The 23,468-nt window shown below is 36.6% G+C and overlaps 1 protein-coding gene across 5 annotated transcripts in view; it reads right to left on the bottom strand.

Moving 5' to 3' along the window:
- Nucleotides 1–13,082: 13,082 nt before the first annotated feature.
- fgf12a (fibroblast growth factor 12a) overlaps nucleotides 13,083–23,468 on the bottom strand; it is a 34,415-nt gene continuing 24,029 nt past the window's right edge. For all 5 annotated transcript variants that reach the window (XM_055151724.1, XM_020922635.2, XM_020922620.2 and 2 more), the window contains 2 exons: nucleotides 14,535–14,733; nucleotides 13,083–13,729 (listed from right to left, as the gene is read on the bottom strand). In XM_055151724.1, the coding sequence (XP_055007699.1) occupies nucleotides 13,614–13,729; nucleotides 14,535–14,733 (315 nt within the window). In that variant the 3' untranslated portion in view covers nucleotides 13,083–13,613. The remainder of the gene's footprint in view (nucleotides 13,730–14,534; nucleotides 14,734–23,468) is intronic.

Here is a 23,468-nt window from a genome sequence, read left to right as displayed (position 1 = left end):
ATTTTCTGTCATTCTTTGCAGTTATTGCAAAACAGTTTGTTTTCATTACACCAGACATAACAACATGGACACAAGGTGACTCATTCTAATTTGTGTAATGTTTTAGGAATTAGCACGACCTAGAGATGACCTGCAGAGGAGTATGGACTGTGGCCATGGAAGCAGCCGACGTCTGCTCTACGGAGTGATATTTTTTAGACTGAAATACCTTAATGACTATAGTCATACTTTTTTTTTACTGTGTCTGTTATTGATATGCCTCGTTTCTGGTGTTTATATGTATCATTTGAGTCGCACTATATAGTATTTCATCAAAGTAATTCTAAACAAAAATGTTTGATTACCAGACATATAATAATCCAAATATTAAAAATAAGCATTTTACCTACCACCCATATCCATTAAAAATAGGCTCCTGTTTTGTCACCTGTACCTGCAATACGTTTTGTTTTGATTTGCTGAGCTGACTTCAGCTCTAACAGTGAAATAAATGACATTTTAATCTCATCCTACTTTTTCTGAGTCTATTATTAGGGGGTTTTGTCACTTCTCCCTGGACCAGATGGGTCTCCAGGTGGGCATTTATGAGACCAGTGACATCCTGTCTTCCTTTCTCTACATGGTTTCCTCCTCTTATGTTTCTTCCCTTTTACTTTAAATACAAATATTTTCTTTAGGCTACTGACCACTTGACTTTCTCTTGTATGGGCCATTGGGTTTCTGTATAAATGACAGTGTTTAGTGAAGAAGACAATAGATGTCATGTGTGGTGTAATAATGCTGATATGAAAATAATTAAAGGTGCACTAAAGAACTTGCTTAGCCTAGCTCTCTCCAAGGAAATGTTATTGCTTTGCCTATGTTCCACAGTATGACATTAAACTTTTCCATCATGCATTTATTTGATCACAAGTTGTTAAAGTAAATACCTTGAACATAACATTTCCATGAAGATAAGCAGGTGGCACACATGCCCAGAGCTTTATTTTGTTTCATTCACAATGCTTAACACACAAACCATGCATATTTCTTCTCTCAAACTGAAAACCCTCTGCTCCAGCTTGTGATGTCATGTAGTAATACAGGATGTGCTTCACTGTGTTTTAAACCCCTTACACCTTCACTGGAACAATGTGGATGGTTTCAGCCCTGGAATTTCCTCTCTCTACCAAACTAATGATAAATGATAGCTTTTAAATTGACAACTACTACTTAACAGCATCACAAGGTGGAACAGGACATTTTGAGCTTTAGAGATGTATACAAACTGATTATTATAAACATGTGTAAATGAAACAAAACACAACTCCAGGTATGTTCTTGATGAAGTAACAACATTCTAGCATGACTTAAAGCTCACAAGAGTCAACACTTGTGTAATATAGGACATTTAAGTGGCAGCTTGAAAATATTAAACTGTGTTTTCATGTAACCTTTACTGACCTCTATTGTTTTGCACTAAAATGCATGGTCAGTGACACAGAGTAATGTTATTCATGCTTGATCAGGCAGGCATCTGTGTAATTAGACAGCAAATGATGATGTTTCAGCTTTTAAGACTGTTATAATCATTACCAATCAATGCTGTCAATTATATGGCTTTAAAGATTACATTATGCACTTACATAATGAGCTTTATCAACTCCTGTAAGCGTACACCATGTTATATTGTTCTTAACTCCTCAAAATCATACCCCGTATTGTGTTTTGTTTTATTCATACATGTTTGAGTAACCCTTTATTTTTAGTCTGTCTACATCTTCAAAGTTCAAAATTCTCTTTTCCACCTTTTCAAGTTAGCAGCTACCGTTATTTTTATGATCTCTGTGCAGGCTTTGCAAACTGCTTTGTTTATAAAATGTGCAATAGAAAAAAAGTGGATTTGGATTTAATTCAGTAGAACAGGGGCGTCAAACTCAAATTCACAGAGGACGAAATTAAAAACTGGGACTAAGTCATGGGCCAAACTAAATATTTATTTAAAAATTTCAACAACATCTGCATGTTTTCTCCTCTTTCGAGATATGTAATGTTAAACCTTTTCTTAAAATAAATGTTGAATAATAGTTTTGCTTAAACCTTAAATCCAGAATCCAGAATAAGTGTGAAATAAAATAATTACAAAATATTAAATAATGTCTCTACAGCCTATCTGTAGCCGGCAGGCCAGATCTAATACATGTTTGGTATGATTTTGGGGGCCAAATATAATTATATCATGGGCCAAATTTGGCCCCTGTGCCTGAGTCTGACATGTCTACAGTAGAGACTGGCAAATGATTCTTGTGAAGGTGTATGGAGTTTGAAAACGCAGTGCACTTCCTGTATCACCACATGAATCATATGTAGGAACAGAGTGTTTTCTGTTCGAGAGAAGAACTGCTTAAATAGGCAGGATTTGTGTGTGTGATGTGTTTGTGATGAGGAAACAACATTATAACACAGATTAGAAAAAAGCATAATGTGGGCACTTTAAAATCATCCATTAAGACGTCCACTAACCCGGGTATTGCAGCTTGTCTTTTGGTATAGAAATATATCAGAGCCTCCTGCACTAAGAACTATCCATTTTTTCTGTCTCTATTGGCGACCTTTGTAAAAGTCTTCTTGATGCCATTTAGGTCTATGACATTTTCAATTGCAATATCATCTCCTGAAAACCAAAATAAATGCAAGAATATAGAATTCGTTGGGATATAGCATTTAAAACGGACATCTACCTCTCTCCTCATTCTTTACATCTGCTGTTTGAATGCCACCTTGAATTAGCCCATGTTCCATAAGCTGGTGCAGACAGCAAAGAAGAACAGCGAGCCTGTAAAGTGCTCTCATGGCCTTCTTAACAAGATTATTCTGCTCCGACAGTGCACTCACTAATTGTTTAGGCGGTGAGATTGAGCCTCGACACCTGTGTAATTGGGTTAGAATGAGGGTTTTGGTGAGAGCTCCATGTATGATTCAAGGTTGTCGTCCATCTGAGAAGGACATATGCTTTTTAGTTACACCATGCAACTGTACATGTGTTAACTTTGTCTTTGTATTTGTGGAATAGCAGTATACAGAGACAAGGTACAATGGTACATACATATCAATTTCTTTCTTTTTTTTTTTTTTATCACAGTTAAAAATCATAAAATCTTATTTACAAAAAACAACAACATCGCTATCATCGAAGTACCTCAGGCAGAATGGCAACAATAACAAATTTTAAGCATCAAATCAACTCTGCTCATGTCACTATTTTGCATTCTTAGTAAAGTAAAGTTTGTTTATATAGTGCTTTTTACAAACACACTATAAAGCCGAATGCTCAAATTAATAAAAAAAAAAAAAAGATTCCTGATATTATTATTATTTTTTTAGTTAGATGCGTTACTTATTTAACTGAATTTCTGCACATTAAATTAATAGTTTTAATTATTACCTCCGCCAAGGAGGTTATGTTTTTGCCGGCGTTTGTCTGTTTGTTTGTCTGTTTGTTTGTTTGTTTGTCTGTTAGCAACATAACTCAAAAAGTTATGGACCGATTTTGATGAAATTTTCAGGATTTGTTGGAAATGTGAAAAGGAAGAACTGATTTCATTTTGGGGGTGATCCGGAAGAAATCCTGGATTCTGGATCACTTTGAAATTTTTGTTAACATTGTGGTAAATGGGGCCAAAAATTTTGTTTCTCAATATCTCGGTTAATTATTGACCAAACCCCATGAAATTTGACTCAGGGATGGACAATGGGATCCTCTTTCATATTCCAAAGGCTGATCCGGATCTGATCCACAAGACTGATTTTATCGCAATTTATATAAAAAATGGGGGTAGTCCTTGGCGGAGGTCTGCGCTCTCTGAGTGCTTTTCTAGTTTTAGTATGGAACAATGACCAGAAGCTGTTTCACATGATTTGCACTCAAATTCAACATTTATCTTGATCAATAATAATAATTACCCTTAATAAAATATTTTAATGAATGTATTTTATTATTAATATTATTATTAAATACTGAATACTAAATACCACTAATTAAATATTTTGTGTGATACTCACTCTTTTTAAAAAAATTTACATTAATTAAAAACAATAAGACTACAAACTTAAAAAAAAGTTAGGCAGTCATTTACCTCAAATTTTTATAATTGATCAGGTTTAGATTGCATATACTTCACCTTAAAAAAGCTATAGAGCTGAAAAAGCATTGTAGAACAAAGATAAATAAAACTTAAGACTTAGAATTTAAGATAATGATTTAAAATATAGGTGTTCATTTATAATACTACTTCCAGCCACTACTGCACTACTGGAGCCCCTGTTTCAACATTTTCACATGTGTAGCAGATAAATCAAAACAAGTTAACATTTGTTTGTAGTCCTTATTTTTTATTTTAACTTTTTATATAGTTATGAAATGACGCTGGCTATTTGATCTTTAAGTTTTATTCAGTACACCAACTTTATCTGAAATGATGTTGTACTTAAAGTTAACTACTGCACGCATCAACTTGCTGTAATTACAACTGACAAATGTCTTTGAAGAATCAGCTATTTATTAAGATCTACATGTAGTACATAGTAAAGCCAACCGGAGCAGAAATCCCATTAGGGAGATTCATTGAGCAGAGTCACAGCAGTGGAACAAACGATAAGTTGACCTTTATGGCCTGCACTATCCATGTTTCCTGTTCAAATTTATGGCACAGTTGTCCTAATAATGAAGTCAATGTTATAGGGTCTCAGTGCACATTTCTCTCGTTTGAATTGTGAAGCTGTATATGACCTTTCCTGACATCTGACTGGTCCATTATACGAGATGAAGATCTTTAGAATAGTGACAATGTCGTTTTGAATGACTCATGGCACTGGTCGTAAAGACACACATCACCGATCCAGCTCAAAACCACCATCGTCTTTATGCAAATAGCCCTGCTCTGAGTACCCTTTATAAACAGCATCTTTCAGGTAGGTCATTTGAGGTTTGGCCCTGTAGAGATTGGCTCTAAAAAGGATGGATTCGGCCTTGTACCTATTAATACTTTTGTGCTTTACATCATGTGCTGCTCAACGTTTGGAAGAAAATTCACCTGATGGCCGGATTCAGAAAGGAATGCAAGATATACAGGTTAGATCCCCCCACACACTGTTACTAACTGTATTGTTAAAGGTAATGAATTTAAAGATTCTATATTATGCAAAACTGACTCTTATGAGTGTTAAGAAGTGTTTTAATGTTGTTGCCTCATCAAAAACATACAGAGTTGTGTTTTGTTTCATTCAGACCTGCTTGATTAACCCTGTATAATTTGCCTGTCATTTCACAAGCTCAAACTGCTCTGTTCCACCTTGTGATGTCATGTAGTGGTAGTTTTCAAGTTAATAGCTACTCTTTACTTTTAGTTCAGTTCAGACTGACAATTCCAAGGCTGAATTGATTCCAGTGAAGGTGTATGGAGTTTAAAAGCACAATGGGGCACTTCCTGTATTACCACATGACATTACAAGGTGGAACTGAGTATTTTCTGTTTGAGAGAAGAACTCAGCCTAAATATGCAGGTGTGGTGTGTTAAACATGTGTAAATGAAACAAAACACAACTCCAGGTATGTTTTTATTGAGGAAACAACATTATAACATAGACTTTAAAAAGCTTAATATGAGCCCTTTAAATACTATGCAATACTGACATGAGTACTGCCAACAGTTTTTGGATTACTCAGCCTTTCTCTTATAAACAGTACATTTTGTATTCCTGCAGAAAGTGGATTGTAAAAGCAGAACTTTGTGTCAGAAATCAGGTCACTGCCTGCTGTTTATAATTACTGTTATAAAAAATATTATCACTTGCAAACTTGTAAGAAAGAGCCTTGTGCTTCAGTACATGATGCTTAGGGATGAAAGCTGATACTATGAGATGTGCCAAAGGGTTTGTGAGAGTTAGATTTAATACCTGCCTAATATCTGCTTCCTTTCAGTTTCATTACCCACTTGAGTAATCTTTTGAGACAACAATATAACCAACAGTAGTACAATTTTGGCTACTCAAACACTAAATAAAAAATTAAATCCATAAATACTTGAAATATTTTACTTTTGGTTTAAATCTATCATCAAATATTTATATATTAAATGAATTCACTTTTGTAACACAGACCAATTCATTGATATAGAGTCATTGATATATTGCAGTAAAATAAAGTATAAATAAAATGTTATTGCTGAGATGTATTTGTATTACTATATTTTTACTTGTACATATACATACATTTATATAATTATGCCTTATTGACACCAGTCTCTTCCTATTTTTGTTACTTATTTTGAATGTATTATCATTTATATTTTTGCTCTTTGTTATTCTAATATATCATGATGTGTGAGCTACTGTGTCCAAATAATTTCCCTTGTGGATTCATAAAGTTTGTCTAATGTCTAAGTCTGTATTGTCCTATATTGTTACAGGAGTTATCAAAGATGAACACCTTAATGGAGATGCTTTATAAACTCTCTAAATTTGAAAACGACGTTGAGCCCCAAGACCCTGCAGCTCTGGAAAAAGAGAAGAAGAGTGGGCGCCTGACGTGGAATGGCAGGGGCCGGTGCAGTTACTTCTTCTGGAAAACCTGGGCTGTCTGCTGACTCCTGCTGGACTTCAACATCTGTGCACAAAGGAGTGCAGCACTTCTTCAATGACATCTTTATTTGAATTATTCATTTTAGTTCCCACATGTTTTCCACTATTCCAATGCATGTTCTTTCAATTACTTTGGCCGAAACTGCTGACTGTGGCCCTTCATTATTTACTGTACGTCCACACATATAAGACTAAACAATAAAGACTGCTGAATAGTTTATAGCATGTTATGTTAAGGCAAGGGACGTTACATTTCTTCTGTGTTTAAATATTCCAAGCTTGTAAATGGACAAGTTGTAGTGTCATGTAGTCGACTCATCACCTCCAGAAAGTTTTGTACTAAACCTTTAAGCGATGATTGCTTCCTCCCAAATATCCTTAAGTGTTGTTTTACTGTGCAGTACATAGTGTGCAAGTCATGAGGATCAAGGGAGGTGGTGGAAGAAGTGCTCGGTTTTGTTACACAAGTAAAATTACAGATACTAGGGATGTAACAATAACTGAAATGTTGTGATATCGCATCATCAAAATTCTCATAATAATATCGTGGGCCATCACAATATATCGAATTACAAGTCTCTTTGTTTAAATGAAGAGTTATGGTGCAGCAATAGCTCAAAAAAAAAGAAAAAAAGAAGACAGACAGAACTACATTAACCATGATCCTTTGCTCCATTTTAGTGTAGACTACATGAAGAAATAACAGTTCAAGCACTTTTAAATGTTAGTTAATTAATTTCGTGAAACTTGGATATAGTTACACCCCTAACAGATACTGAAGCAAAATAAATACCCAAGTAAAAGCATCATATGAAAAAAAATATGCTTATGTACTCTTTAACTGTACCTTATAGAGTCATTTGCTTGCTTCTTTGAAAATGAATGGAAACAAACAGCTGGCAAACCCTCCACCAAGAACATTTACCTTTAAGTACAGTACATCACTACTTTTACTTTGTCACGTTCCACCACTGTTGAAGGGTTAGAATGAATCATATTGGTCCTTTTGTGAATGACTATGCCAAAAACATTACAAAAACAAATAAGTAAAATATGAAGTTGTCACCTAAATTGTGCATATACTACAGAATGCATCGTAAGTAATGCAAAGAGATATCACTCATACTCAATCATGCAGGCATTACCCCTCCACTGCACCCAATTATCTGCTCCTCTTAGTCTGATTGGCATTGATTTTCTTATATTTACGTTTGACCAACCATATACACAGTAATAATTCACATATATGACTTTAAAAAGCAAAGTGCCACCGATGATAGATTAATAGTTATTCTTTAGAGCCACTGGACTAGTTAGTTTTCCCCTCTCCAGTATTACGAACCTCACCATCTTATGCCTGGGTGTGCAGAAAATGTATGCATAATATATGACTCCAGTCTCTGCAGATTATTGTGCAGATGAGCGCATTAAAAACTCAAAGAAGCACTTCCTGGAGGCATGGCTGTTAAAACTGCATCTGTCTGTCTCTTTAATAGGAAGAATGGGCTGGCACTTACAATGGCGATCCTTCAGGCTTTCACAGGTAAAATGAGAGAATGTATTTTAGTCAATGTGAGGTTCTATCTGTTATTAGCTAAAAAATATTGCTCTGTTACAGTGGTTGTTATAAGTCTTGTACTATGAAGCACGAATGTACAGCAATCACATTTTAAAGGTGCAATTTCTAGTGTAGGGACTGCCACCTGCTTATCTCCATGGAAATGTTATTGCTTTATTCCGAAAGTTCCATAGTGTAGATTAAAAACATCTATCACAAAAGAATTAAAGAGGTCACAGCAGTTCACCACATTACAGTTCAGATCTATGAAGTGTTGCCCCTGTTCAGAGCAGGAATTCTTATATTTTTGAGCAACAGAAACACCCGTGATGAGTGAATGCTAGCTGATATGTTTATACCATGGAGCTGATATGTTTATACCATGGAGCTGATATGTTTATACCATGGAGCTGATATGTTTATACCATGGAGCTGATATGTTTATACCATACCATGGAACATTCCACGCAAAGTAATAACATTTTAATGGAGACAAGCAGGCACTTCTCTTTAAACAGGGATGACACATACTGTATTGAGAGCAAAAAAATAAGTTGGTTTTAGTAGTAGAATCTGGCAACCCAAAGTAAGAAACTCATTCAGCTTTCTCTCATATCAGCAATAGGAATCAATTTTACAACAGAATTAAAATAGTTCTAAATCCTAACTAAACAGGGCAACAGCAACAGTCACATGAGAGAAGCACTGCTCGATAATATATTAGTACATTCCAGATCAAAACAACATGTATGTATACTTATATGTCTTACTGAACAAACAATCAAACAAACAGTGAGGGCTACACTGAAATATTCACATTTAAACATTTAAACAGTTGCAGTCCCATAGCTCAGTCACTTCATCCTTTACATTTATCCTCCTCAACATTTTCTCACATAGTCCATCATTCTCTCCTTTCACATTTTTAAATGAATATTTTTACAAGTACACAAAGTAAAACTTTTAAAACCTATAAATACTATTACATTTTTAATACATTAAGACCTTGGGGACAGCTATGGCAGCCAGTAAGTGAACCAAAACAGAGCTCGGAAATGAGAGCGGAGAATGTTATAGAAATAAAATTGGATAAAATGTTTGGGGGGGAAGTCAGATTATGATGTGAATGCAAAGGCGTAAAGTGATTAAAGCCATAGAGCTGTTCTTTTCTGTCCCTGGGCTATGTTGAGGGTCTCTGCTTCACTTAGTAATAGAAGCCTGCATATTCACATGCTCCTATACTGCAGAGGCTCTCACCACTGTAAAAGTAGAGTGTGGGATAGGAGCAGGCTGAGTGGGCTCACTGGGTGCGTGGGTGCCTCATTTATACCTTGCCGCAGAAATTGGCAGTCCAGGGAAAGGCTCAGAGACCTGTTTCCCATACAGCGTTAGAAAGTGGTATTCACATTCCTTCTTAGTGCTTTATACAGATGTAACAGATGCAGATATGAGACTTAGGCCACGCCAGATCAAAGGAGGATCATGGAGTTATAATTGAACACACTCCAATTATTTTTAATGAGAAGAATCTGAATGCCCCACTTTAAGGGAAGGGGTTGGTTAGAACTGTTGCAAGGCTAGATTACAGAAAACAGAGATTCCCAAAAGGACTCATCCAAAACAAAGCAAAAGACAATAGCGAGAGAAATGCCTTAGACTCACTTTGCTATAATACATTCGAGCAGAACACTGAAGATATCAACACCATCCAAAAATAGAAACCCATGTTACTTGTTCAGAAAAGAAAAATACCTCATCTCAGTTTCTATGTTTACATGCGAAATCTGATCATTATCTGATTTCTAGAGTTATCAGATTATTGAAATGTCTGCAAACAGCGAAATCTTCTGAGAGTAATCCGGTTTCTTTCTGATTGTTCACACCCATGTAGATTTTGTAAACAAACAAATGTGGCAAAGACACGCTTAAATGATAAAATGTAAAATATTAAAAGAGTTAAAGAAAAATACATTCAAATACAACAGATACTCCATTGTTGTAAGTTTTTTTCTTGCATGTAAATACACGCCAAAATCAGATCTAATTATCGGTATTGGCTTATCTGATTTTTCTAGTTACCTGATTTTCCTGGCCATAGACAAATGTTCTTGATCCACAGTGAAAATGTTACTTTACCTATGGAGTAAACCAAGGAAATTAGTATTTGTTGAACTGTGTAAGATGTGAATTGTGTCACATTATAACAGCCAAGTGGATCGACCCTTTGTGCGTGGATTAAAGTCTGTATTTTAGAATGGAATGGTGGTATTGCTCTCACCCATATCCTTTAGTGGTGGTTTAGTTTGTGTGATATATTCTCAATTTTTCATAGACCATTTGCATGTTGCTGTCTTTTTTGCTTCCAAAGAACTGATGACAAGCATTGCAGACCTTCTCTATAATAACAGTAAGCATTTTATCACAACATTCCCTGATGTTGCTCCTAATATTACTGCACTAGTGTCACAAACTACTATTTCTGTGGTAATTTTGTATTAAAATGTGACTTTTAAATTCTCAGCTGCTAAATGTTAAACTCAAATACCACATATCCAGGGATATCAATTTTAAATAATAGACTAGATGGTATTTTGCAGGTTAACAGTAATTGCTTCTCATTTTAGACCTAGGTGAATATGATGTGTGGGCAAAAATGGCTGACAGGAAAGAATGAGCGCTGGAGCTTAAATTTTTTATTGAGCTATCATGTTGAGTTTACATTTGGGACGGAGAAACTCATAAAGCGCTGTGGTGAAAGTTACAGTGGAGAGATGCACTGGGGATTGAGAATGAGCAGTCCTTACCACAAAAAGGGAAGTGAAAATAATTCTGAAAAGATTGATTTGAGTGAAAAAGGTGAAATGCTGCCGCCATCACACTGCACAGCCAAAAGTCAGGGGAACCTTCATCCCTGTCCTCCTCCTCTCTCTCCTACTAGACACCGTCGGTCTGTTTCCATAACAACAGGAGAATTAAGGGCGAAAAAGGATAGACATCCTAAAATGGCATATTGGATTTTGGGGAAAGGCAAAGAGATAAATCAAAACTGTTGAATTGATAGAAGGAATGCAATGTGAATTTGAAAAGCCCAGAGGACAATAGAAGTACTTTGCAGTAAGTACTCAAATCAATCACAACAAATGCACAGTTTTGATAACATATTCTTTATTCTTAAACAATCACTAACGTCATTCTGATCATATAATCAATGCATATTTTAATTTCATCTCACAATTCATAATGCATATATGAGCATGTTCTGATGCTGTGAAATCATCAGCAAACAAAGAATAAATAACACATACACATACAACCATGGCCTTCACTTCCTTTCAAACATCAATAAACCCTTCAAAAGTGCTGCTCTACTTTGTGAGTGCGTTTTTACACCTCAGCTCTTTTAACACCAGGCTTTAGCCATCACTTCTCGCACTCTCACTGTCAAACTGTCCACATTGACTTCTTCCAATTTCATGCATTGCTTTGAATCCACACACATCTCATTTGCACCGTTATAAACCTCTATAAAAGATATATGCTGGTCTGGCCTGTGTACTCTGTAATGTCGAGTAATGCTGCATGTGTCACTGCTCGGCTGCTCGGTTGTTTTGACTGGTTGCTTGTATGTGTGAGTGGGTGTGGGCCTGTCCTCCCAGATCGCTGATGATTTAATGTGGCTCTGTGCAGATGAATATGTGCTATTTCTGTACACACCACCAACCTACAAAATGATAACCAGACACCACACAGGTATCGATGCTCACTAAAAGACTGATCAAAATGTTGCATAAAAAGTTTGGAACTATTTATTTGCAAATCTTTTACCAGTTGCCACCTCATGATACATTTACAATACATGCATTCTTCATGCGTAATGACTTCCTAACCAGGTTAGGTTTAGCTGTACAGTATCCCTAACTAAGAAAACTACGCTATCCTGACATCAGTGAACGCAACACAGGCCAGGATTTGTGCAACGGGTGCTGGATCACCAGCGAGTGGCCAGTCTTTAGTCTGGCCCCATTCATGGAACAGTTACAGAACTTCCTGAGTTAGATGAACTAAGTGGGCATTAGATACACTTTGCAGCATACATGGAGTACCACCATGTACCAGTCGCTTCACCTTGTTTATACAGCCCTGTCAGTGTGATTTATGAACACGCCTCCTACACTAGCAGCAAATGGCTCATTTCATGGGTCAGAAAACCAGGAAATGAAGGATGTATGGAGCACGAGAATACAGAATACAAATACGTATTACTGGGATGGTACATCCTAATTAACCAGATATCTCTTTAGTGAGACATCAACAGTGATGAAAAATAATCAGATATTTAAACAGTCTCACCCTGTCCACCAGTGTTGATAATTCTCTTTCACATTAACAGGAACACATATACACTGAATCCAGTTTCTTCTACAACTTTGCCAAAAATAATTTCTTTCAAGCATTTTAAAATATTACGTTTATGTTCATATTTGTAAAAGCATGTTATATAGTTATATTCTGATATTCTGATAGCTTAGCTGGGTCTGTGTAACTTGAGGTGCAGTTATGGAGTGACCAGTGGAGGCCATGGCTCATAGTGCTGATGCTGGTCTTTCTCTTCCTCCCTGTTATAGATTATTCCATACATTAAGCCATTTTTGGTCACGTTTGGACATCTATATATCTAAAATAGAATAATCTTCACAAAGCACTATAGAATATTGAAGTTATACCACAACATTTCTCTTTATACTTTCTTGTACCTGTCTTCGATGCAAGCAGACAACCACAGACATGCTGCTGGATTGATAACACTGTCTGGAAACATACTAGAGTGCTCTCCTATATTGCTTGTATCAGTCTTGTCCTATCACGGCACACCGTAGGACAGCATTCAGTGATTTTGGAGGCAGCCCTATTTGTCACATATGAGTCAAACTTACAGTAAACATCTGAATAAAATACATCCCACGTAAGCACTCCGAAACCCAGTCCTAGTGGATACATTCAGTCTTTACCCTCACACTGGAGCAAGCGAGACAGTGCATTTAAGATAAGATCAATCAAAATAAACCACAAAAATATCATAGTCAAGATAACGGGATCATAATCAATAACATAACTAAGCATATGAGGGAAAACAAACTCCAAGTTTTAAAGCTTGATTTTCACAGCATAACTTTGAAATGATAGATATTTGTGTGAAGAGAAACCACAGCCACTTTTTTGCATAAAATGTCATGTCCTGATTGACAATGTCTGTTATCATATTCATAAATCTAAAAGGTTTTCACAGGCAAGGAATCAGTTTTTTAAGGGTTGGTACAGCATCACTCCTCTTCAGAGTCAGTGATGTTTTGGGGGGGAAGCGTCTTGAGTTTCCTTCTCCAAAAGTCAAAAGCCAGTCCCCCTGCTCAGTGCCTTGGAAGCCCCGTATTCATTGCTGCTATGTGGAGTCCTGATTGACAGCTTTCCCCCCATTCATGGTGGGAGTCCCTGAGCTCTTTCTGGACCGATGCTTGTCCTCGATCTCGTGCAGCGACGGCTCTCGGTACATGCAAACTAAGGGGGAAGAGAGGGGACAAAAAGAGAGAGGGAATAGCAAGAAGAATTGATTAAAGACTGAGACAATATACAGGATTAGAACCATGTCAGCGCTTTGCTTGACTGAGTTTGATGATTATGTCCTTTACACAAGGCCCGAGCAAATGGAAAAGATGGCTGTAAAACACAGTAAAATTCATTCATGTGAATGGATTCTACATCCATATACATGGGTTGCTGACAATGAAAATTGAGGAAACCAATTAAGTAATAGAGTAACTAGTGCATCTTTCCTTATTTCATCAGTCTAGCCTTTCTTGCAAAGCTTATAAGACAAATAGTAAAAGCATTTACATGATAATACTAAATTAACATTACATAATACTTAATTAATTAATTAATTAATTGCATTTGTATAAATGTTTGATTTTGTGTATAGAATGTATCAATTGTCCCATAATTTATGTTATAGTGCAATTTTGTACTTTAATATTATAAAGTAAAAAATAATCTTGTGACTTTGGCAGAAACTTAAACACTAAACTTTTACAGTATGTTATAATGAGTTTGCATATTGGTAGGAGAAAAAAGCTAATTTGCATTGTACTCATTTCAGCTCCAGAGCCAAATATAGATACCATTGATCGCTGCAAAGGGGCATTGTAATTACTGATAGTTAATTGCTAAATGGCAACGTTCTAAAGTCTGACCTTTTCCAAGTATCCAGGATTTTGTCTCTGAAATGTTATAAAAATATCAACAGAGACAGCAACACTGTTATGAGTAAAGGCAAAGCTAAAATGACTGTGTACTTGTACTGTACCTTCAATGGGCCGGGGTACAAAGTGTGAAGAGGGCTTGGTCTTCTTCACCCTGTTGCCCTTCATAACCTGCCCCTCTTTTGTGAGGCCCAGAAACCAGGCCCGGCCCGACTCCTGCTGTCGGTACACAGTGGACGAGTAGATCACGTAGTAGTTCTGGAAAACAGACTCCTTGAACCTGCATTCTGGTGTGAACATCTCCTGCAAAATAACACAGACACATACTTTTATTATATTAAAATGGAATGAGAACCAAATAGATAGGTCCTCTGCTCTTGTAGAGCTGGCAAAGGAATGAATACACAAATACTAACTGAAACCACTGCTGGGTTTCAGATGACATCACAATGTTCTATAGGCCAATAATATTCAATATAGATGGGGGAAAGCTAAAATTAATATTGTTAAAATGCTAATCTTTGTTGTGATATAGTGAATTTTGGGCTCTAGTTACAAATAGACATGATTTATGACTTTACCTTTTGGATTTTACATGGCAAAACAAAAGATTACAATGTAATCAATGGGGAAAACTGTCTTTTGCCCCCCGTCTGGGAGTATAACATTATCACATTCTGGAATGTGAAAATCACCTTTAAAGAAACTAGGTTAAGGCACACTTTTTTGTCCCTGTAGAAAAATTAGTCCTCTGCATTTGACCCATCTTTCAATGCCTTTGGGGCTGCCATAGATTGAATAATACTGAAAAAAAATCACATAAACATGACAAAATCGGACCCTTCCTGAGATTTAGAAAGGTCTAGACTATTAAAAATCTTAAATATAGCTTCATTTAATAGTCTAATTTTGATGAATATGAGTAAAAAGATAACTCAAAAAACAAAGAGGACACATTTGCATCTCAAAACAATAACATGCGTAATTCCATTTATTTTAAAGTTTGTAAACAAGTCAATTTCCTTTATACCCACTGCTCATACCATCTTTGCTCTCCTCCACCCTGCTGCCAGTTGCATATTGATCTCCAGTAGCCACTTCACCTTGTGTTAAAGTAATTCTCCATTGCTCCCTTTGGGACCTTTCCTATTTCCGACCTCAGTCAGTCATGATATTTTTCTCTCTGCTCAATACACGTATCCTTCTCTGATTAAACTGCTCCTGCCTTTGTGCCCTGGCAGTCAAGAGGGATGGGCAAATCACCTCCAAGAAGAAACACATGCTTGGACCGTGCCAGCATCAATTCTAATAATTCACATGTGTACATTGCCAAGGTCAGTAAATATAATCTACCCACACGCAAACATCTTCAGTGAGCCCAAGTGATAAAAATGTCTTATTACAGTAATGGTGCACATTGTGAGTTCTTCTTCCTCTTTTTTTCTTTTGGCTTCATTATAAAATCTGCAAGTCAAGGAGAAAATGAAGGGGATGCTCAGATGTGGGACTAAAAGCAAAAATGGAAACTACAGTTATTAGTTATGTTGTGCAAACAAGGTGTTATTGGCCAAACTATGAGCATGACACAGCAGAAAACTTTTACAGCTAAAATAAATAAGTCTAATGAGTGTCACTGGCCTCTAAATAGCCAAACCTTGCTGCGCATAACAAATACATGCAGATTATGCCATCTACATCCCATTAGGCTGTCTTTTATCTTAGCATAAAAATATAGTCTGGAGGGTTAACAAGCGTTCTGGGTTTCTTTCATAAGTCCATAAATGGGTTCCACTAGGAAGGGCATCTGGTGTAAAATTATATTGATTTTAACTGGATGGAAATCAGGTTGTTAATCTTACACTGTTTTTGCTCCAGTACAGTTAAGATAGTTTTGTTAAATGTAACTCCGTGGTTCACAGCAGGGTTTTCAAACATATACAAAAACAGAGACTGTGCAAAAAATAAAATAAAAGTAGGAACTAGATACTCAGTTGAGCAAGTAGCAATACAAAAACAAGCTTAAGGCCACAGTGGCCACAGTGTAACTTTTTAACAAAAAAACTGACCAAAAAGATTTAAAGGTTTTTTGCACTGAAAAACAATAAACACATGCATCCTTACTCTGAGATTTGTTTTCCTGGACTGTCCTTTGGCTATAAAGGTTCCACAGTATGGCACAAAACTGATCTATCTCTTCGGAGAATGTTCCAAGGAAATAGATCAATATCTGAAACTAAAGTATGGTTTTAACTTTCAATTTGCATTTGAATTATGCAGTTGACGTGCTACTTTCAGAAAGTTACATTCTGCCCTTAACCTTTGTCAGAACTAGTATTCTAGGCCACATGGTAAAGCCATATGGTAACATAAAGAAATTAAAGCCTATAAAAAAGAGGCTTTTTTTTATAATTATGGCATCAAAATCACTATGGAGTTTGAAATGTTTATGCTGTGGCAACACTAGTTCACAGTGTCTTGCTGTCCCAGTGTAAGACACTGTTTTGTCCTGGATTCTCAGTCCTTAATTTCTCCTGCAGGATCCTGTCTGGCCCTTATTAGATTGTGCTGTTGACTGACAGCCCCATTCTGCTCCCCGTCGAAGGTCACTTTTTAGAGCTTTGTGTGGCTGCGTGTGTGTGGAGGCGAGGCAGGTACAATAATACAGTAATAAGAAGGGTAACAGTCTTCCGCTACTTCAATTATAAATCTCCAACCAAGCCACAGCGGATGTAACAGACTGTGAAAAACTCGGAGATGGTGAGCATGCGTGGAAGTGTCTGGCAGGTCAGCAGGAGGGGAGGACACACCGTCAAACTGTAGACATCTCTCTCCTTTTGGGGCGCTAAGGGTCACGCGGCGCTTATGTGAGCCTGTGTGTTTGTGTGTGGACATACATGTTAGAGACAGTGATGTATGAGGTACCAGCAGGCAATGTCCCCGCATCATCTGTTCTTCGCCGAATCAGGTCACACACAAACAATGTCATCAAAAGTGCACTTTACTATTATAACCTTTACAATCATCACCTTTGCTTTGCTGACACATGGACGGATATCTTCTACACGTTAGCAAGGACAAAGCTACGTTAGCGTTACCAATAACAACAAATACAGCACATAGAAAGAAGGTGTTTTTGTTAAAGTGCACTGTGTAACTTCTCTGGTGGAGGGTCTGCCACCCGTCTGTCTCCATTAAATATACTGTATTTATTTTTATGGATGCCAAGTTACAGATCATTTAGAGACGAGCCAGCAATACAAACACCTATTAGAACAATAATTTAGCTCCAGCATGAATTATGAGTAAAACTTAAACTGCTTAAGCCTATAGTTATTTGTTAGGGCTGTACTCAAAATATCGATACAGCCGTATATAAGTGACAGCAATACGTACAGAGTGTTGTACAGTGAAGATGAAATCATTAAAAAGTACCTGCTTATTACGGCATTAAGGCTAAATCGGCTGGGCTTAAAAGGTGACTTGTCCATAAGACAGGTGTATACTGATATTAAGGGCATTGTGAATATGAAATTACAAAACAGTTTGTTATTTTACATAATAAAAATATAAATTTAGTAAACTTTTAACATAATTTTTGGGGATGTTCATGTATCAGGATATGTATTGTATTGTATTGTGTTGTGTATACTTTATGGTGAGGTATTTAGCAATACCCAGTCCTAGTTGTCAATGTGTGAATGATTAGGCTGGGAAAAAGAAAACATGTCACCAAGTTATTATTAGAAGCCAATAAACAGAGCCATCAATATCATCTTTTATTATCTCCATCGCACAAACATAGGCTCTGTATTTATACTGGCTACAAACTTATAATGCTGCTAATATTAATAAACACGATGTTGATGAAACAACAATAGTATGGATGTGCTTTACTAGCATAACCTTTCCGATCATCACCTTTGCTTTGCTGACACACTAAGGTATCCCTTCCAAATGTTTCACAAGGGCAGCGCTCTGTTAGTGCCGATGAAAAAGCTTGCTACAGTATAGAGCAGACGGCCCGTAGCTGGGAGATGATAGGGGTGAAATGTAAGTGACTTTGAAGTCTTTGACAGAGTACTTTGTTTATGGTTGACTGAGTAGAAATATGAGGTAAGGAGACAGGGCCAGAGTCTAACATGATTAATGGCTGCTAGCTAATGGACATGTGTGAACCACAGTCCCACATAAAAAACAGCCAGACTTAAGTAACACATTAGAATGCACACCAACAGGTTTGCTGTGGCACCACCTCCACCGCCCATTTATAATGTCCTCAACAAGTTGGTAGGAATATTTTTAAGATGCAGTTTAAAGGTAAGGCAATTGATAGTAAAATTATTACAAGGACACTCATTTATATTCGGTGGGACTGGTCGTTATCCTTCAGATAAAGGACTTAAAGAAACTGGGCACGTGGCACCTCTGTACGCCGCCATTATGGGTCTGGGGGAAGATGGATTATATAAACACAGGTTTGGCAGAAACCAAATATTGTCAAACTGACAGTTCTAACTCATTTAAGATATGATTAAAATTTCAAGTAAATGTACAATAACCTACCTGTGTAACCTACACATTTATGGGTAAATACAATCACAAATAAAAAAAATAAGCCATTGTGTTTTAGAGACTAAGAACAGTTTGTTGGCTTATATTAAATGTAATGGACGGTGACAATGGCCAATCTTTGGTTAAAGCTTTTAATAAATCAATAATACAGGCACAGTATATTACACCCTCTTAGATTTTATGCATCTTCGAACTATGCAGCTGTATGAACTTTTTTAACTATCATGTGAAATTTACAGATCCAAATATACCATTGCAAATACAAAGTGAAAAGTCGCAGTAGCTACAAGAATAAAAAGTCAAAAAGAAGGTCAGCGCTTAGTGACTCCATGTTTGTTTGGTTTTGCATCACAGAGGTGTCCAGTGGGGCTGTCAGGACAAGAACAGAGCCAAATGACACTACAAGGAGTTTGGAGGTTTCGAGATTTGGCTGTTATAAATCTCAGGTCTGCCTCAAAGTCCTACTGAGCTCATCATTATTCTGTGTGAGAATCAGGTCGGAGCTGGTCTAGACATTACTTAACTGAACAACATCTCCCTGCACTTTCCCTTCTGCCCTGTTTTTTATCTTTATTCTCTCTTCGATAGTGCTACTCAATCATAACAACGTGCAGACAAAGAAAATGTCTAACCCACTGACTTGAATTTTAACAAGGCATTTTTAAAAGCAACACAAGCAACTGAAAAGACATGCAAATCAGCATGGCTTTAATTTCCTCATAAATATTTGGTAAAACTGTTAATCAATGTATTATATAGGATAGCTTCATCAAATATGCAATTCTCCCACAATCCATTTAACATGTTAATCCTCATAATTCTAAGTCATATAGAATCATAGTTAATGCAGTTTCTTTGTATGAATTAATAATTTTCTAGCTTTTCAAACTAGCTTTTCAAAGACTGGTATAAAGAACATAATTTTAGAGTTAATGCATGCACAACAAAAGATGCTGCGAAACACGTCTCCCTTGAAATTTAAATGCTGGTATGAAAATACATGAGGTTTCGAAAAAAGTTCAGACTTTGGAGGATATTGGACTTTGTGTTAAATAGTTATGATTAATGTGTTGTATATTCTAAGGAAATTATATTGAATGCCATTTTTCTTTGTTTTTAATAAGACAAAATCAAATAAATTAAAACAATTGTGAGTGATCAATATAAAGGAAAAAAAATGCTTTTTTTTTTTTTTTTTTTTGGCATATCACCTAGTCCTAATTAAACAATCCTTAAAAAGCTCCTTAAAAATCCTCCAACTTTTTTGGACTGAGGAGCAGCAAAAACATGGCACGAGTATTCATAGGCCTGTCATGAAAACAAATTTTGAACTATGATATATTGATAATGTAAAGATAGACTATAGGTGATTATTGAAACTAACTTATGCTACTGACACAAAAACTAAAAAAAGACTTAACCTTTCTATCTCAACGGAGACAACTATAAGCTATATTAAAAATTAGATCTGTGAAGAAGCAATCTTATTCACAGAGAGAATTATTGTAAACACCCAAAATGAATAATTGCAAGATGTATGTTTAATGTCATACCATGGAACATTCTAGGTAAAGCAATAACATCTCCATGGAGACAAGTAGGTGATGCCCCCCACACCAGAAAAGTTGTTACATTTATATGTAGTAGTATAATAGATATAGTAATTATCATGACATGCTTATGTATTCATAAATGCATTCATTAATATTCATTCTGCTCCAGACTTATTACAGTTAGAAAGCCATAACAGACTACTAAACAAAAAGCCTGATTGCCTTATGTGCTTCTTTACCGTGTGTTTGCATAAATATTGAGTCACTAGTTCCGCATCACCAGTTTCTTCCTTGCTAAACGTCCATAGACACTTGTACACGCATACTGATGATGGAGGAGTGTTTGCCGCTGTGCTGTAAACTAGGTCATATTGAGAAGAGGTATAAATAATGTAGGAAAACTCTTCATTGTCAATGCGCTCCCCCTACGCACTTCATCAGCAGCACTCCACGCACAGACATTATCATCTTCCTGCCTGAATAAGCAAACGTACATGTGTGCTGGGAAGTAACTGAATACATGTAAAGAGAATATGTAATTTTGAGTAACTGTATTTTGGTACAGTTCCTTTTCTAAAATCAGAGGAATACAAGGTGTGTGATAGCTCAATTTTGGGTAAAACTGCACCGTACTAGTGAGAAAAATAGTGGTTAGTGATAGGAAATGCATAACAAATGGTGAAACAAACATAAAACCATGGGTCCGCTACCTGCTGGTCTAAATTGGGGATGTTATTGCTTTACCTGGAATATTCCATGGTACGACTTTAACATTTCCATCATTACAGGTGTTTTTATTGGGTGATGCTCCACAGATCTGAATTGTAAGTGCTGTCATTTGTTTGTTTTCCTCATGATAAAATAGGTTTAATCTATGCTGTGGAACATTCTAGACAAAGCTATAAGATTTCCATGGACCCAAACTGATGGCGGACCCTCCTCTAGAAATGTTACGCAATGCACCTTTAATCCTATGCTGCAACTGTAAATATTGTAAGTACGGCTGGGTATTATTCAGAAGTTGCCGATACAATACATACCTCAATACATAGGCCATGATATGATACATATCTCGATACAGTGCACTTTCAATTTGATACAATATATTTCAAACCGATTCGATACAGTTCAGTAAAAAATAATGGCTAAATCGTGGCTGTGAGACTAAAAGTCTTTGTTAAACCACTTCTTGTGTAAAGTGAAAATGAAACATACCAGCTTTAATCATCAAAAAATGTGTTGCATAAATGAGTTTCCTTCCACTAAACAAGAAACAAAACTGTAGCTCTCTAACAAAATAATTTAGTAAACCAACATACCAAATAATACTCTTGGTGATATATCGATACAGCAACCCATGATATCGATATTGTATAATCACATTAAACAATATATAGATATTTCAATATTTCTGCCCACCCTTAATTCTAAGTATTCAGAAACTAGTACTAGTAGTATTGGACATGTATCGGAATGCGTTACAAAATATATTTCATTCAGTATTCTTCCATTACTATAATCAATATTATTGTTTATTGCAAGATATCTCTGTAGCAATATATCACACTTCAAAATTTGTTATCATGACCAGCCTACCCATCACTGCATCCATGGAAACCGTAGAAACTATTTTGCACAATGGTCCTAACAGAATGGCTTTAGGCTGCAAATCTTCCGCAGTAGCTCCCTTTAGTCTACCAGATTAGCTTCGTCACATTGCCTCACTGAAAGACAGAGTAGAGAAGCGCTGAGTGGATAAGGGGGTAGGTAAAAGCCAGGGAGGGTAGTGTTAGAGGTGGAAAAGAGCCCCTCAGTAATTACGTCCCACGAGGGCTACCATATATCTCCACTGGCTCATGTGACAAGGCCTAAGCAAGACCACCAAAACCACAATGGTGTACAGTACTGTAGGTAGTAATTTGAGAATAGATAAAGATAGGGATATGGAATAGTAACGCAAATTGACTTACTAGGGGGAATGCGGACCAGGTTGTTTTATAGCCATGGATGTACCGCCACGAGGAGAGCCATAAAAGAGTGAATAAGAACCACAGTGTTCTTTTTTATGGTTGCCTCGAAACACAGTCCGTATGCCGTCAATCACATGCCTAATCAGCACTAGTAAATTTGGCTAGTAAATTTAAGCTGTGGGGACATGGACTTGGGCTAGTGGGACTCAGGGGTAAGTAACAGTTCTATTGGACAGGATTTTATTTAGAGATATGGACAATAAAGGCAGAGTGTGGACCTGGATTAGCTCCGGATTTAAGATTAAAGATGCACTGTTTTACTTTTCTGGTGGAGGGCCCATCAAATGCTTTTCTCTATGGAGATGTTATTGTTTTGTCCTGAATGTATCACAGTATGGTATTAAACTTTTCTATATTAATGAACACCAAACCAGACCAAGTCACAGGTCAGATATTATCATTTTTGAGCTATAAAACCATCTGCAACTGAATAAATGTAAGGTAGAGCTGTGTAATGTCATACTGTGAGACATTCCAGGCAGAAGAATTACACATCCATAGAAACAAGCAGGTAACAGACCTCCAAACAAAATGTTACATAGTGCACCTTTAAGTTTGTTCCCAGTTCTGGATCTGTCCTAGATTAGGTCTTTTGTGTCTTTTGTTTAGTCTGTTTGCATCCTAGAATTGATTTAGAGATTTTGTGGTGCAGGTAGAAGTTCATTAAGCTCTTGTTTGGTCCCGTTTCAAGACAAGTTTGGTCCTGATTTAGTCCTGATCTAGTCTAGGTTTAGTTACGAGACTAGTCATTAGTTTGTGTGTTAGGTGGCAGTAAACAACACTAAATGGGGACAGAGAGTATCCCCATCAATGGCTATAGCACAGAGCTAAGTATATATTTGCCTTTAACAAAACCCTTTTACAGCACTACTGGCCTGGTCAT

Source organism: Boleophthalmus pectinirostris, unplaced genomic scaffold, assembly GCF_026225935.1.
Source record: "Boleophthalmus pectinirostris isolate CB_2022bp ecotype Guang Dong unplaced genomic scaffold, ASM2622593v1 HiC_scaffold_16, whole genome shotgun sequence".
Taxonomy (NCBI): Eukaryota; Metazoa; Chordata; class Actinopteri; order Gobiiformes; family Gobiidae; genus Boleophthalmus; species Boleophthalmus pectinirostris.
This window is presented reverse-complemented; position numbering and strand designations above follow the sequence as displayed.